Source organism: Phodopus roborovskii, unplaced genomic scaffold (assembly GCF_943737965.1).
Source record: "Phodopus roborovskii unplaced genomic scaffold, PHOROB, whole genome shotgun sequence".
Taxonomy (NCBI): Eukaryota; Metazoa; Chordata; class Mammalia; order Rodentia; family Cricetidae; genus Phodopus; species Phodopus roborovskii.
In genome coordinates, this window is record NW_026125906.1 from 97,959 (window position 1) to 114,892 (window position 16,934).

General features: G+C 39.7%; 1 protein-coding gene across 5 annotated transcripts in view; it reads right to left on the reverse strand.

Moving 5' to 3' along the window:
• Pfkfb1 (6-phosphofructo-2-kinase/fructose-2,6-biphosphatase 1) overlaps positions 1-16,934 on the reverse strand; it is a 70,217-nt gene that overhangs the window by 6,585 nt on the left and 46,698 nt on the right. For all 5 annotated transcript variants that reach the window (XM_051178952.1, XM_051178953.1, XM_051178949.1 and 2 more), the window contains 4 exons: positions 16,128-16,249; positions 12,673-12,880; positions 8,955-9,101; positions 6,734-6,838 (listed from right to left, as the gene is read on the reverse strand). In XM_051178952.1, coding sequence (XP_051034909.1) covers positions 6,734-6,838; positions 8,955-9,101; positions 12,673-12,880; positions 16,128-16,249 — 582 coding nt within the window. The remainder of the gene's footprint in view (positions 1-6,733; positions 6,839-8,954; positions 9,102-12,672; positions 12,881-16,127; positions 16,250-16,934) is intronic.

Below are 16,934 nucleotides of genomic sequence, written 5' to 3' on the forward strand. Positions count from 1 at the left end.
TGTCATGGTTTAATAAGGATCTGGATAAAGAATTAGGCTGAACAGATGTTTATTCAGGGAGAAATAACTCATGACATAGACAGGTGAACACCAGCCAGTTCCTGCTTCCAACAATTCCTCCAGAAGTCCTCCTGTCCCCATGCTGCTTGCAAGAGAGCATCCCCCCCCTCAGACCTAGTTCCCCAGGTCACTTCCACCCCTGGATCCACCCCCTAATGGGCGTGGTCAGTGCCACAGAATGAGACAAAGTGAATATCCCACTACAAGTACCAATGACAGATTTTCAGTAGAGAAAACTCGACAACAAGATAGAAGACTGGAAGGATCAAAGGAAGCAAGAATGATCAAAGGATCAGTAAACATTTAGTTAAATGACTTATAAAGTAACAATAACAATGACAATAATTTAGGGATTAAGAGATTGACACTATGTGAAAATATAAAACATGTAAGTTAGAAGTTACTGAAGTTTGAAAGATCCTATACTATTTAGGGGGATAGCAGAGACATTCATTTTTAGATCTTGTTAGTCATGTATATTAAAATACTAAATGTTCCTATTCTAGTTTCAGCTTTATATCTCCATAACACTATATTCTATTTCTTCTTCCTTGGAGAGGGCTATGGGACAGCAGGGTAAAAGGAGGGAATACAGCTAAGAGTCTAAAGGCCTTTTGGAAAACCACATAGAAACCTACTGCAGAAGCTTCCTAAAATATACACTGAATGGAGAGAACCTTAAGGTTATTCCTCTAAAATCAGGAATAAGACAAGGCTGCCCTCTCTCCCCATATTTCTTCAATATTGCACTTGAAGTTCTAGCCAAATCTGTAAGACAACACCAGGATATCAAGGGATCCAAATTGGAAAGGAAGAAGGCAAACTGTCTCTATTTCCAGATGATATGATAGTTTACATGAGAGACCCAATAAACTCTACCAGGGGACTCCTACAGCTGAAAAACACCTTCAGCAAACTAACAGGATACAAGATAAACTCAAAAAAACAAATCAGTACCCTAATTTATTCAGATGACAAAGAGGCTGCGAAAGAAATCAGAGAAACAGCACCCTTTACAATAGCCAAAAACAATATAAAGTATCTTGGGGTAATATTTACCAAACAAGTGAAAGACCTACATAGTAAGAACTTTGTGGCTTTAAAGAAAAAAAAATTAAAGAAGATACCAGAAAATGGAAAGATCTCCCATGCTCTTGGATAGGTAGGATAAACATAGTAAAAATGGCAATCTTGCCAAAAGCAATCTACAGGTTCAATGCAAGCCCCATTAAAATCGCACCACAATTCTTCACTGACCTTGAAAGGATAATAATCAACTTTATATGGATAAACAAAAGACCCAGGATAGTCAAAACAACACTATACAATAAAAGAACTTCAGGAGGCACTGCCATCCCTGACTTTAAGCTCTACTACAGAGCTATAGTCCTGAAAACAGCCTGGTATTGGCACAAAAATAGGCAGATAGACCAATGGAATAGATCCTGATATAAACCCACACACCTCTGAACACCTGATTTTCGACAAAACCACTAAAAGAATACAAGGGGAAGGAGTAAATCATCTTCAACAAATGGTGCTGGCATAATTGGATGATGGTGTGTACAAGACTGCAGATAGACCCATGTGTGTCGCCATGCACAAAACTCAAGTCCAAATGGATCAAATACCTCAACATAAATCCAGCCACACTGAACCTCTTAGAAGAGAAGGTAGGAGGTACCCTTGAACAAACTGTTATAGGAGACTGCTTCCTGAACATAACTCCAGGAGCTCAGACACTGAGATCAACAATTAATAAATGGGACCTCCTCAAACTTAGAAGCTTCTGTAAGGCAAAAGACACAGTGGACAAGACCAAATGGCAGCCCCCAGACTGGGAAAAGATTTTCACCAATCCTACATCTGACAAAGGGCTGATCTCCAAAATATACAAAGAACTCAAGAAACTAGTCAACAAAACACCAAATAACCCTATTAAAAATGGGGTACAGAACTGTAGAGAGAATTTTCAATAGAGGAATACAAAAAGGCTGAAAGACATTTAAGAAAGTACTCAACATCCTTAGCTATCAGGGAAATGCAACTCAAAACAACTTTGAGATACCATCTTCCTCCTGCCAGAATAACTAAAATTAGAAACACCAATGACGACTCATTCTGGAGAGGATGTGGAGAAAGTGGAACACTCCTCCACTGCTGGTGGCAGGGCAAACTCGTACAGCCATTTTGGAGATCAGTATGACGGTTCCTCAGGAGAATGGGGATTAGTTTACCACAGGACCCGGCAATCCCCCTCTTAGGCATTTATCCAAATGATCCACATCCATGAAACAAAGACATGTGCTCCACTATGTTCATAGCAGCATTATTTGTAATAGCAAGAGACTGGAAACAACCTAGATGCCCCTCAACCGAAGAATGGATAAAGAAGATGTGGCACATCTACACAATGGAATACTACTCTGCAGGAAAAAAAGTAATGGAATCTTGAAATTCACAGGCAAGTGGATGGCACTTGAAGAAACCATCCTGAATGAGGTAACCCACTCACAAAGAGAAGAATATGGTATGTACTCGCCCATTTATGTATTTTAGACCTAGATCAAGGGATCATCAGCCTATAATTCACACCACCAGAAAAACTAGGATACAAGGTGTATTATGAGAGATTCATATAAAGTCCCTCACAGAAGGGGGAAGGGACAAGTCCCCCAGAGCACATGGGAAGTGGGGGGGTAGTGAATGGAGAGAGAAGTAGGAGAAAGAGCAGAGGAGGAGAGGAAAGCATGTGGGACTAAGAAGATTAAGTCAGGGTAGGAATAGAAGACAGGAGAGAGAGACAGCAAAAGAGAGAGAGAGACTGAGAGAGAGACTGAGAGAGAGAGAGACAGAATAAAAATAAAAGAGGGAGCCATTAGTGGTTTGAAGAGAAAACTGAACCTAAAGAAAGGTCTAGAGACCTACAAGACTGCCGCCAACTAACAATTTGAGCTACCGTGGAAAGGCTACCATAAATGCCATCAGTAAACACTGAGTCGAACTAGAACACAGATGCAAAGGGAGAGGAGAAGATCAGGTTGCAGAAACACATAGAGACAGCTGACCTGAACAAGGAGGAGCTAACGGCCCCCAGACTGATAGCTGGGAATCCAGCATGGGACTGACTCAGACCCCCCCCCGAATATGGGTCTCAGCTAGAAGGACCGAGCAGTCTAAGGAACCTCAGACAGTGGAGCCAGGATGTATTCCGGAGGAAGTTGAAAAAAAAAAAAAAAAAAAAAGGACCTTGCAGACACATCTCCCATGGAAGGATACTCCCTTAACCTAGAGACAGGAGAGAAGTCCTAGTCCCTACTTCAAATGACTTGACAGATTTACATGACCCCACCTGGATGGCACTGCCCTACCTGTGGAATTGGGTGGGGGGATGGGAGGGGAGTGTGGGGCTGGTCATGGTGCATGGTAGGGGGAAGAGAGGGTAAGAGGGATGGAGGGGGAACTGGCATCGACATGTAAAATAAAAAATAATAATAAAAAATAAAAAATATACACATACATGAAGTAAATTTAAATGGAGTCACCATATAATAAGGGAGACAATGTCCTAATTATTGCAGACTATTGGTTTTTCTCTACAATCTGATAGTCAGGCCCTGTTTCTGAAGACACAACTTACTTATGTCATCAACATAGAGAATTGAGTTGGTTCCCAACTACACTTTAACCCTACTGACTAGCATTCATTGCTGGAAGGTACCCTGTACACTTCCAGAGGAGAAAGGTAATTCTCAATATCACCCAGCTTCAAAATCTGTGACTTAAACAGTGACCTGTATGCAAGGCATACTAGTGCAATGTTGGCACAAACATGGGAATAACAAACCACTTTTTCATTGGACTTAAGGCTAATTCTGTGAGATGGAACCTATACCTGACAATGCTAAAGTGTCCAAGAATCTGAGACTAGATCGATCATTGGCTCATGGGAAAATCTAATACTAGTGTTCTGCTAAAGGAGCAAAACTTTAAAATGACTGCTAATGACATATATCCACAGATTAGTGCCTCACTCAACTCTCATCAGAAAAGTTTCTTCCAATAGTAAATGAGAATAAACACAGAGACCCACAACTGGACAATGTGTGGGGTAAGAGACTCTGGAACACTCAGTCCTAAATGGGATGTCTTTATCAAACCCCTTACTCCAAGGCTCAGGGATCTTATGTGGAAGAGGAGGCAGAGAGATTGTAAGAGTCAGGGGTGAAGGATGACTCCAAGAAATCAGTGTCTCCCAGATGCAACAGGGGTGATACACATAGGAATCTATGGTAACATGCACAAAACCTAGGTCTCAGGACTCAGAAGTGGAAGTGGAGATAGGATTCCAAACCTAACCAAAAAGCTATATGTAACTAATACCTACTGGCCAAAGGAAAATCAGTTTTCTCCTATGTACTGTTACTGGTGTATCAAGAACACTTCAGAGCACATGCTATGTCCAACAGTAGTTGGACAATACAAAACTAACTCCATGTCTTGTTTTGGCATTATCTGTCTTACTGGTTGTTTTGATTTTCATTTTTGTGTTTTTGTGGGGGTTGTTGGAAACAAAGATGGGCAAGTGGGAATGTAGGAAGGATTTAGGAGGAATTGGGGTAGGGGGAAAACATAATCAAAATACATTACATAAAAGTTTGATTAAAAAAGAAACATAAAAAGTTAAGTGTTCAGAGTGCATGTGAGAGGGCAGAGAGGGTAAAAGGGAGGGATGGAGGGAGGGAGGGAGGGAGGGAGAGGGAACTGGGATCGACATGTAAAATAATAAATTAAATTAAAAAAAATGCTTTGACTCTAAAATTTAAGTTCAAGGACAAGTTATTGGGGAAAAGGATTTCTATTTTTGTTTCCACAGAAAATGAAAAGCTGTGGATTCCTTCCAGACTAATGTGGTTTGATCAAGCCAGACAGCCTGAAACAGAGTACAAGGTGATCCTACATTCAAAACAGCTGGACAAAGCAGCCTTACAGACTACAGCCAGGATTTCTGAATCTTCTTCGAATCCCCCATGACAGTGGCCCTTACCAGCAGGAAGTAGTTTGGAAAGAACGACACCCAAATTCCCAAATATTGCCTATAAATGTTTGTTTTCATTTAAATGGACTTTGTTATATAAATTAAAAAAATTAAAAAAAAAGTTAAGTGTTCAAGTGGACTGTATAGCAATACACAACAAGTTATTCTGAGTGATTTTAACGTATAACGTTTTGACCTCATACCCTTAGTGGGATATCTTCAAAAACAGAAAGAACCATGATGGCTTTTTTAAAGTTAATCACAACCTCCACGACAATCTGGAAACAGATTCTAACACACATTGATGAAAAACTCATCCTAAGGAAAGCAAGAGAAAAATGAAGTAAGCACAGAAAGTTTAAGACAACAGAAATAAATGTTAAAAAGTAAGTAATACCAATAAAAATATTACCAAGCTTAGCATTCAAAAGATATATTCTAATTTGGATTTATTTTTTTTTTCTAATTTGGATTTAAAATAACAAAATCCAACTATAAAATACTTATGAGACATAAATAAAACAAAAGTATCCAGAGAAGTTGAAAGTGAATGAATAAAGATGAACTCAGAAAATGATTAGTAGATACCATGTAGAGCTAGATTTGTGTTAGGTAAACATCATTAGTAAGGAAATAAAGAGTTAAGCCATTCTTAATTAAAATGTGTAATGCAGCAAGAAGACAAAATTACTTTTAATTTGCATGCCTCTAATAACATGGTCTAATTAATATATATATATATATATATATATATATATATATATATATATATAAAGGAAATGAGAACAAATGAACATTAACTTAATGGAGTCCCTTCTGAGAGTAAAGATGAAAATATTAAAGTGATTTGTGACTGTACATAACATATACTGTTTTATCTTCTCAGATGTCTGTATTTTCAGAGAACTGTTCATAGGGTTTTGGAACAGAGATGGAGTGTGACTAATAAATACATTAAATGCAGAAATGGCTAAGTAGAGGCTGGATTGAAAGCAACAAGCATTCATTTCATATAGAGACAGGAAAATTATGTTCTGGCTCATATGGCATCCAAGAAGTTGATTAAAGTAATAGCTTTTGTTCCTTGCCAACTGCTAAGAGAGCCTAGAACTTTAGGAAAGTTGGCAATAAAGTATTACTGAATTGGAGTATGTTGAGCTATTTCAAGTTGTCCAGTGAGGAAATGAAAAATACAAGGTATTGGATAAAGTATGTTCTTCTAAAAGTACATAGTGCCTATAAGCAGGCAAATATGTAGCTTTTAAAAAAGAGGAGTAGCAGGTCATAGCAACTATCACTGAGCTTTGATGACCTGAGTTTGATCCCCAGTATTACATGGTAAAAGGAGAGAACCAAGTTCCATGGGTTGTTCTCTGACCTCCACAAGCATGCAGAGCATGACATGCATGCATAAACACACTGAATGAATGAATGAACAAATAAATACATAAATATTTCTTTACAAGAAAAATAGCTTGCCTAACAGCTAAGGACCAAATGATTATGTACCTTGACAGGTAGCAGTTACTGAAAACATGCTTTGCCTTGTTTCTAAAGCTATTTAGGAAACACTGGCAGTTGGAATGCAGATACAGGGGGAAAGTCCTAGGCGTTAGACCACCCCTTCAACTTTACCTCTCCCTTGGGATAGCGGTAACGATATTTATCCTGGTCCCGTAGTGCAAATTCTTCAGGGTAGTGTTCCTGGATTTCTTCATACGTCATTTCCTCACAGACACCCTATTAAAAAGTATCTGTGAACACTATATTCATCAGGGGAAATCCATATACCTTTTCACACAGTTCAGAGACCAATGATTATAGAATAGTATAACAGTTGGGTTTCTGTGAATGTAGCTCTTGAGTTGTACCTGTTGCCTGTGATGTGTATGTGTGTGTTTGAGGTGTGACTTGTGTGTGTGAGGACAAATGGATGGGTTTGTTCAGACTGAGTATATGGTATTTTCCTGATTTGCTCAATAGTTCCATGTGCGTATATATAGGTATATATACAATAAGGTCTTACTATGTTTGTAAGCATTTGCAGCATGCTTATTACATGTGCTGTTGTGTAATATTTTGATTTCATTTTGACAATAAAGTTTGCTTTGAGTCAGAAGGAGCATCTGGCCACTAGCTGACCAAAATTAATCATAGAGGACAGATAGGCAAACAGTAACCTGTGTAGAAAGAGGATCTTAAGCCCTTTCTTTGCATTGAGGAACTGAAGAGAGGGGAGGTGACTGGTGGCTTCTCTGTTTCCCTGATCATCTAGGTTCTTAGCCCGATCTCTGACTCCCAAAGCTTTATTGATAAAGAATAATTATATAAACACAGCACTGTGCTTGAGATATGTTCAAAGCCTCATGTTTGTGTGTATATTGTCTATCTATTTTTTGCAAATGTAGTACACTTGTATTCTCTGTGTGTATGTACACAGTGTCTAAGTATCTGAGAATACACCCATGTGGGTGATTTTGTGGTATATGCCTGCATGTGTATTGGTGGCATATGTCCATGAATGTGTGCATTCTACATTATGTTTTTGCTATGTTTGTATCTGTGTGCCTATGTCTGAAGTCTGTGAATTTGAGGTAATATGCCTGAAGCTATGAATTAGTGCTGTGTACATGTAAATGGTTTGCTCATCTGTGTCCATATGAAATGCATGTATGTATATGATGTGCCTATGTTTATTTCTAGATGTGTGTGAATATATGGTACAGACATGATTGGCAGAAGAGAGTTGTTGTGACTGTGAAGTTCATGTGTATACCTGTAAACATACTTGTGGCAGGTGCTGAAACTCTGTATGTATGTACATAACACAGTGGTACTCTCCCATTGGACAACCTTCCTTATCCTTCTTGTCCTGGCCTATATTTTAGTATCTTTGGGGGAAAAAATCTATCCACAGATACTTCATAAGGCAAAAATTAAGAAATTTTTAATTTAACTGGGTCTAGGAAGATAAACTCTAAGAGCTTCCAAGTCTATTAAGAAATCCCCATAGGCAAGACTGTTGTTATTGGTGGTAAAAAGTGGGTTTCTGACATGTCCTTCAAAGTGTGTGAATTCTAATTAAACCCTGTTTGTTTGGTGCCTGGGGTTACCAGACTCTGGCTGTTGTCTTTTTAGACTATCTACCAGGCTTCCTTCAGGGCCAGGGAACAGAACACTTACAAATTACAAACAGCTCTGCAGTGTCAGGCTTTCTGAATGGACATTACTCATCGGACAGAAAGTGTACAAAGATCCTTTTAGACTGTTTTGAGCTTCTATTTCTGAGACTTATTGTGCAGCATCTTGCCTATGGAAATGACCACTGTCTTCTTATTTTGACTTTAGGCAACATGCTTAAGCTGAGTTTTATTGTCCTTATCTGTAAAATGTAGAAAATAACTACTTTATAGAAGTTGTCTAGTTTGATTTCTCTTGCTGTGGTACACCATGACCATAAAGCATCTTGGGTAGGATAACAGTTCATCATTAAGGGAAGTCGGGGCAAGAACCATGGAGGAAATATGATTCCTTGTCTACTTTGGGCTCACATTAAGACACTTTTCTTATACATCCCAGACCTACCTGCCTAGGCATGGTACTGCCCACAGTGAGCTGCCCCTTATATAAATTAATAATCATGAAAATGCCCCATAAACATTTCTATAGGTCAATGTAATGCTGAGCTTCACAAGATTTCCAAGACACAGAATGCTCTCTTAAATATGGTTGGTTGAAAAAAAGCAAAACAAGGTTTGATGAACTAATTAGGCTCCCTGGAACAGAAGTAACCCAGGAGATAATTTGGGAATTACCACCTCCCTACATGCCAGGACATTAACCCTTTCCATTTTACCGCATCTATCTCATTCAGGGCTTTCCACTGTTCATAGGGGACACCTAGGGCCTCAGCAGTCTGAATGGTCCTCTTCATATGGCTGGTCCACACCTTCAGGGAGCTGATGCCTTGAGACTGAATGAAGTTGGCTAGGGCATAGGCATACTAGGGGTACAAAAGAGAGTAAGGAAAAAAAAAGAGATGAGAAGTGAAAGACCAAATGAGTCATAAGAACAAGTTCAAATATTTCATGAATGGTGAAGTACTAAAGGACAAGCAAGAAAATGAGGATTAAATTTATACAATGATAAACCTGGGACTACAAGTCAGAGGCAGACCATTTGTCTAGGAGATAGTGAGGTGCTGGGTTCTACTCTTCACACAACAAAAATTACATGAAGATATACTCTTGAAAAGGTGGGCCACAGAAAAGCTGATCAAAGGATATAAAGTTACAGTTAGAGAATAACCAATGGGTACAAAGTTAGAGTTAAGAGAATAAGTTCTAATGTTCCAATGCACAGGTGGGTGGCTATTATTAAAAAATGGTGTGGTATAGTTCCAAACCATTAGAAGATAGTGAATATTCTCATCACACACAATTTAAACACATGAGATGATAGGTCAAAATACAATTAGCATGGAAGTAGCAAATTGCATCTAACCAATGTGTGCAATTAAGTCATATCCTATCCTGAGGCACTGATGCTTGCTCACGGAATCCCCTACTAGGTCACTCATTTACTCAAATAGGCCCACTTCTAACATATGTGGAGCCTAAGAACGAATGGAACCACCCCATTGACTGCATCCCTTCTCCTTCCATTTCTGGTGCCATCCAGCTCTTCTAGGTATCTTTACATCAAAACACATCACCAAGTTCTGGTTATGCTCCACCTCTAGTGGTCCTTTTCCACACAAAGAGTAACCTTAGGGCTATGCTGGAGCTTAAAAGTTAATATTCTTGTGACTAAGGCCTGCCCTAAGGTGGAGATAATCAGCATACATGCACTGAAGCAGATTTCAGGCCATTACTGTGGGGTTAAAAGGTTAAAAGAGTGCAGAATGGGGTCTGGAAGTATGGACTGAAGGATGTGAAAGACAGTGCTCCAATTCTATGAATTCCCATTGCTTAAATGGGGAATCCTGGTACTCAGTTAATGGGCACTTGCACATTCATTGAGTATTCATAGCCCTGTTTTGAATGCTTAAGTGTCACTTGTGGTGATTTAATTATTTATGATTTATTAAAGCTTGCCTGAGGATTCAGAAAGCAAAGTCAGCTACAAGCCATAGAAGCCAGAAACGCACCTTAAATCCCAGAAGCCAGAAGCTAGGAGGTGGTGGTATACACCATTAATCCTAGGACTCATGATTAAGAGGTAGAGGGATCTCTGTGAGTACAAGACCACCCAGGGATACATGAGATTGAATTAGTCTAAGAGTAACAAATCACATGCTTTTAATCCCACAGTAGGTGGGTATAAAAGATAAAAAGCAAGGCCTTCAGTAGTCAGTAGGAGGCATTGATTCTCCAGCCACACTGAAGATAGGAAGGCTCAGTATCAAAGATGATGGGAAGACACTGAAGTCTCAGGATTCTCCAGCCATGTTGAGGAGAGGCAGAGGGATCAACCAATTCAGCCTGGGGTAGAGGTAAGAAACTAGTGGCCCGCCACTTTGCTTTTCTTATATTCTGCTTGAAGTTTGAACCCCAATCAGTCTTGTGGGTCTTCTAACTTTTCATGTTACAGTTAATGCTCTACAGAACCAGCCACTTAGAGAAAATGGCAGTGCAGAAGGGAACCAAAATGGGCCATGGGAGTCCTGTGTGCAGTGTTTTTTAATCAAACATGGCTCGTCCCAGGTACATCTGCAAAAATGGGCATAGGCACAAACTTGTATGATAGATGCAAGTCAGCCGTCAGTGTTCATGGGTAGAAGAAGCCCCTGCCTGAGTAAGAGGAAGGCAAACCAGTATATGTCCCTTGCATAGTACCCATCTCTGACCTCATATCATACCTATAAAATACAAACATTATGCACTTATCTAGCTTTGCCTCTGAGCTGTTTGAAAAGCAAACTACTTCCTGGTATACAGTAGGTACTAGTTAAGTGAAAGTTATAGAGATTGGGGTGGCTGGCCTTTAAAACCAGGTCTGGTGCAGTGAGCTGAAGAATGTGAAGGTTTGGGTCTGATGTGTGCATATATATACATATTTGTGTATGTGTCCGAGGTACTCATGTGGGCATGGCCACTTTTCCAATGAGCTCTGAGTTATGCAAGTAAGACAGGGACTAACTATAACCAAGAAGTCCTAGAGATGATAAAAATACCTAAAGTGATTTCAGCTTCTGTTCTGGAGAGCATGAGAGGTAAGAGTCATGTCAGAGGCAACCTTCAGAGGGAGGTTTCTAGTGCAAAGGAATCAGAAAGGATCCCTAACAACAGGGATTCAGGGACAGTCCCAGTTGGGGACATCTCCCACCTATTCAGCAGGGTTGCCAATGCAAGGCAGGTATGCATAGTTTTCAGTTCTGCCTATGTTATCTTGTACTGACCATATGACATGAGGCTGCTTTCTGTCTCTGTTGCTCAGCTTCCTCATCCATAAATAATGGCAGTTATGCTCAGTTCACATTGCTGATGTCATTTAAAAAATACATGTAGAAGTTTATGGTACTATGGCTGTGCAAAGGTGTTCAATAAAAAAGACAGTATGGGGCTATTGTGTTGGCTCAGCAGTTAAGAGCACTGGATGTTACTGTTCTCAGCACCCATATGATGGCTCACAATAATCTATGACTCCAGGGGATATGATGTCCCGTTCTTGCCTCTGTGGTCACTAGACATGTGTCCTCTTCTTGCCTCTGTGGTCACTAGACATGCACATGGCACACAGGCACATATATAGGCAAAACACAAATACATATAAAATAAAAACAAATAAAACTTTAAAAAAAGACATTAAGAACCGGAAATGCCCCTCTTGCACTGCATTTCCTACCTATGTTATATCTAAGTGATTTTCTTCAGTATCATGTGTGCTAACAATCCTAGGTAAAGGACCAGAAGCTGGGAAGCAAATCCCTTTATGAAACTGGTACCCAAGAATGGACAGGTTACTCCATTGGCCTGGGAACAGGGAGAGTCATGGTAAGAGTCAGTAATAGACCAGAATGAGGAGTGATGTTCCCAAAGGCCAGTGACCAATGGTATAAGGAGTGAATAGGGAGGACTTCCTGGATGACTAGATCTTGGAGCAAGAGCAGGGACTAAGAAGGAAATGGAGTGATGAGAGGCAGCAAGGTAGGGATAGTGTGATTTCTAAAATGGGCGAGGGAACAACATCAACACTGAGTCATGAAGAAGAGGGATTCAGGCTGAGACCCTCAGGTCACCAATCTATGTACCTGACAGTTACCAGCTGACAGAGGGACGAAAAATGACAGCAAGGTGGGAATGGCAAGAATGATGAAGGGGAACATCAAGTGTGATGGAGCTTGAAGAGCAGCTAGATTTTTGCAGCCTTGGAGGACAATGCTACTGCAGAAGTAGTAGATGTACAGGAACCATTCAATGATTTGTGACAGGACTCAGTGATTAATGATGGACGAGAAGGGTTGATCATAATTTTCTCCTTTCCCATCAAGGTATATTTCTTAAAATCCAGTCATTGGCCACCCCACCTGGGCTACCCTAGCCTACACACTTGAGTCTTTGAGCCCTTCTTACCTGCTTGCCCCGAGATGAGAGGCCAGAATCACCTCCAATGCGGCCTCTGAGGTTGAGTTCACTCTCCCCATGCCGGCATAGGTAGATGGATCGGGGTGTGACATGAATGTTCATGAGGTAGTAGGCTGTGCGGCTCTGAACATGGTCCTGCACTCGATTTACCATGTAGCGTGTGCCCACATCGAAGATCTTGATATAGGACAGGTGGCTAGGCCCGACCCAAGCAGAAGCAAACATCTTATAGCGAGGGTTGATTCCAAGAGAAATTCCCAACCACACATCCTGTTTCCAATCCTCCTCTGGAATTCAGCTCCTACCTAACATGATGTTATGCATAGTATTGTTCTGGGAATATGTCCTAGAGATGTTTTTCCTGACAACTCTAGGGATCTTATCATCATTAGCTACCATCTCCTTTCTTCAACTTGAGTCAACCTGTCTTTTTACCTTTCTTAATCACAATAAAACCAGATAAGGTTCTATTCTATAGTCTACATCTGCAATTCACAAGTACTTTAATTTGAATTAAGGCACTGTGCCTTGGGTAGAGGATATTGGCCCTTTGGGAATTCTTAGAGTAGTAAGAAACATGCACTTGGAAACATATGAATATTATTCAACATTACTGTCACAAACAGTACAGTGTAGCAAGTATTAATATGAAGGGTTGCAAAAATAATGCAGATCACAATTAGCGAACTTGTGGTCCTGGTGCCAAGTTCCTGGTGGTCCCCTTAGTTCTGTTCTCAGCACTATTAACTATATACTGAGTAATAATCAAATATAACAACCTGTCTGTGGAGGAGCTGGGAGGCAGGGGTTAGGATTATCAATAGATCGGAAGACTTAGAGCCATGAAGTAAGACTTCTACTGCTTCTGTAACACCCATATATCCTCTAGTTATTTGACTGTAAGGTTCTGAGAGAATTCCATGGGAAGAGGTGTGGGAACTGGAATCGTAGGATGACACAAGCAACCTAGGGCCCATAAGGCTGCTGACATGTTTGGTTTCAGAGGGTCACTTCCTTGATCTTCCTAGAGAAGTCATTTACATCTACAATCCGATCCTTCATGGCTCTGGGATCCATGTGCAGTGACTCCCACAGAACACTTGCATTTGTTGAGTATTTTCTCTGTATCTTGCAAAGACTGGGAGATTTTAAGATGTATGAATCCTCACAGCCATCATTCATAGACGATCTCATCATGTAGAAAACTGAAGCACACAGAGAACCAATTTGCCACAGAAAATGTGTCCCCTCTAGTGATCTTTCTAGGACCCTCAGTGCCTAAAAGTAAAATATCTCTGATGTGATCTTGTTGGATTGTCTGTTCCCAATACTAGACTCTATGTGGCTCTATGGGAACTTTCAAATTCCATAGCTATGTCTTACACCCTAAATGATTTTACATGCTATCTGTAGTTGGCCTCAATACGCAGCACCATACTTTAACCATAACGTCTTAATTCTTATATTGCTGCTGTACTTGGCATATTCTCTGTACTCCTACACTCTTTTCATACTAAGAGCTAATTAGGACAGCTGTCTCAAAGTACTTTTCATATTGCTTGAAATGATTTCCCTTGCTAATTTCCAAAGTAGAGCTCCTATGTATACACCTTTCAAAAGCTAGGACTACTTTTACTCTAATTGTCAAATGGCTGTAGGATAGTTTTCTTCTTATTTTTGGAAGATCCAACATTGCTGATGCCCTAAATACAGTTAGCTTGCCTACTGAAAAATCCAGTTCTTCTGGGCATTCTTCCTTATAGGTGGTCCAAGTTCCCTGCTTGAGTTCCTTCAATCATCAGGCTTACTGTTTCCATAACTGAGTTCAACTGTGTATACACCATCTTCTCCAAATTACTGAGCATTCTAGCAAAAGAGGGACAGCCTTGCCTCTTTGGCTTCCTTGGGCACTGCTACAGCTAGTCATGAAGCACAAGCTATAAATGTCTATTAAACAAATGGATAAAAACAATCCAGTTTATTAAAAATAATTAAATAAAACTGGCCTACATCCATCTTCTTCAGGCTCAATGGGTTCATTTAAAGAATAACAGAAAAAAACAAAACCCATCAGTGCCCTTGTAGGTGTCTAGACTCGGGTCTGCTGGCTTCCTCAATGTCATTCTTTCCCTTCAGCCTCCTTCCTGCAAAATCTTTCCATCATATACTGTTAGCCCACAGTGCTTTTGTGGAATTCTGAAAAAGCTGCCCTTTTCAAAGCATAAACAACCCAGTTCTTTATATGTCTTCCTGAGAGAAACAAATGTATCTTTGATCAGGGAGCATGTGCAGTGAGTAATCTATAAAATTACACATGAAGGCCATGCCCCTTGCATTGAATTTTTAAGTCCAATTTGATATTTCTTGTGATACAAGGATATGGAGGGGGTAAAATCAGGCTGGAATTTGGGAAATAAGGCTTCATTCAGTATAGACTATATTGGTGACTCACTGTGTAGCCTCAGGAAACCTGATCAATCTATGGTTGTTAGTTTCCCAAACTATGAAGTGACACTACCCATTTCCTTACATTTCCATTGGATAAGACTGAAAGGACGCTTTTAAACTTCTTAGAGTAATAATGACCATTTACAGCATTTTTACACTTCAAACTTGGGTATCAAAGAGTATGGGTAGCCAGAGACTGTTTTCATTAGAACACATTTTGAAAGAACAAGAGTTTCTTTAAATATTTATATCTAAACTCACATCTACTTTAAACTGTCAGCCAATACTTCCCTATCTGTATGTGGTATTATGAAAGATTTTTTTTTTTTGTTTTATAGGACTTTTCATCTTTTCATAGGTTGAGACTTTGTAAAAGCTACCTAAGGACAGAACCCATCTCATTTGACTCTATTGACACCTTTTGCATGCAAAGTTTCCAAAGACTTGCTGATTGAAGAGATATATGAGGGTTTTGGGAAGAGAAACAACAGTAGACAGAATATATGGTGAGACTCCTAGTCCCACCTAATGGAAGTTTAGGAAGTAGCTTCAGGTCCCTAAGACTCAGTTTCCTCTTTGGAAATTTGTGATCATCAGCTCTACCACAGCCTTGTTTATGAAGCTATAGAATGTGATGGAATAAAGAAGGCAGATCTGACTAGATACTAGAAGACATGTGAATAGTATTTCTGCATTAAAAACACAATATTCACAGAAGGGAGACATTTGTTCTCATGGAGCAAAGTTCCATCTGTACCTAGTGTGTAAGAAGACACAACTTTTGTCAACTCACGTATACTTCCCACATTAAGGACTCACTGCCTCATGGAAAATTGGACTATAGGGGGTCATAAATACACATCAAGTCAAGTCCCACTTCTGATATTATGGAAAGAAAAGCTAAGCACACCCCTCTCAAAGGTAGATATTTCCTTAGGTCCCATGAGACATAAAAAATGGGCTATGGCTCCCATGGGGTGTTGTTGGGTTCTTACCTGTCCAATTCCTCATCCAAAGGTTGGTAGTTGAGCTCATAGCACTCAATTCTCTTAAGAAAGTCTTCTAAAACCTTTTCTTGGTCACAGTCTATGTAATCAGGACTACCGAGTTTCACTTGCTGTGAGAAGGTGGGAAGAAGATAAATGTGGGAAAACAGAGACTCTGACATTGTATTTGGAAAGGGCTCTTACAAATAGACAACTGACTACCATACACCCCATTACAAAGGCAAGGAAACTTAAAGAGTTTGATGAAGGGTTTTGCCCAAGTTGACAAAATCAAGCAACTGAAGAGAAGTTGGGCTATATTTTACAATGTATTTGTTTCCAGATGACATATTGCTTAACTACATCTGTAAGAGAACAAGAAACTGAAATGCAGAAGCATAAGATATCTTGATTTGATATCATAAAGGCTTTTATGAATTTAGTCATTGTTGAGGAAACAGGCAGGTTGTCATTGGCTTTCTTAAAGACTAGAATTTCCTAATCCTCCACTATCCACTTTCTCCATCTTTATTTCCCTCCACTCAATCACTTAAGCCTACACAGATTCTCATTTGTTAGCAGAAACTAAGCCCCTCTAATCTCTTTCCTAAATAGCTAATCTCTTTTGACTATGCTCAATAGAGCTTTGTGAATAATTACTGGTAGCCAGAGAGATACTCCTTTTTAAATTTTAGATTATTTTATTATCATGTACATGTGTAAGATTTATTATTATTATTGTGTGCATGTACATGTGTATATGATGTGGTGTTGTGGGACATATGCATGCCACAGTGAGTGTGAGGACAATTTTGT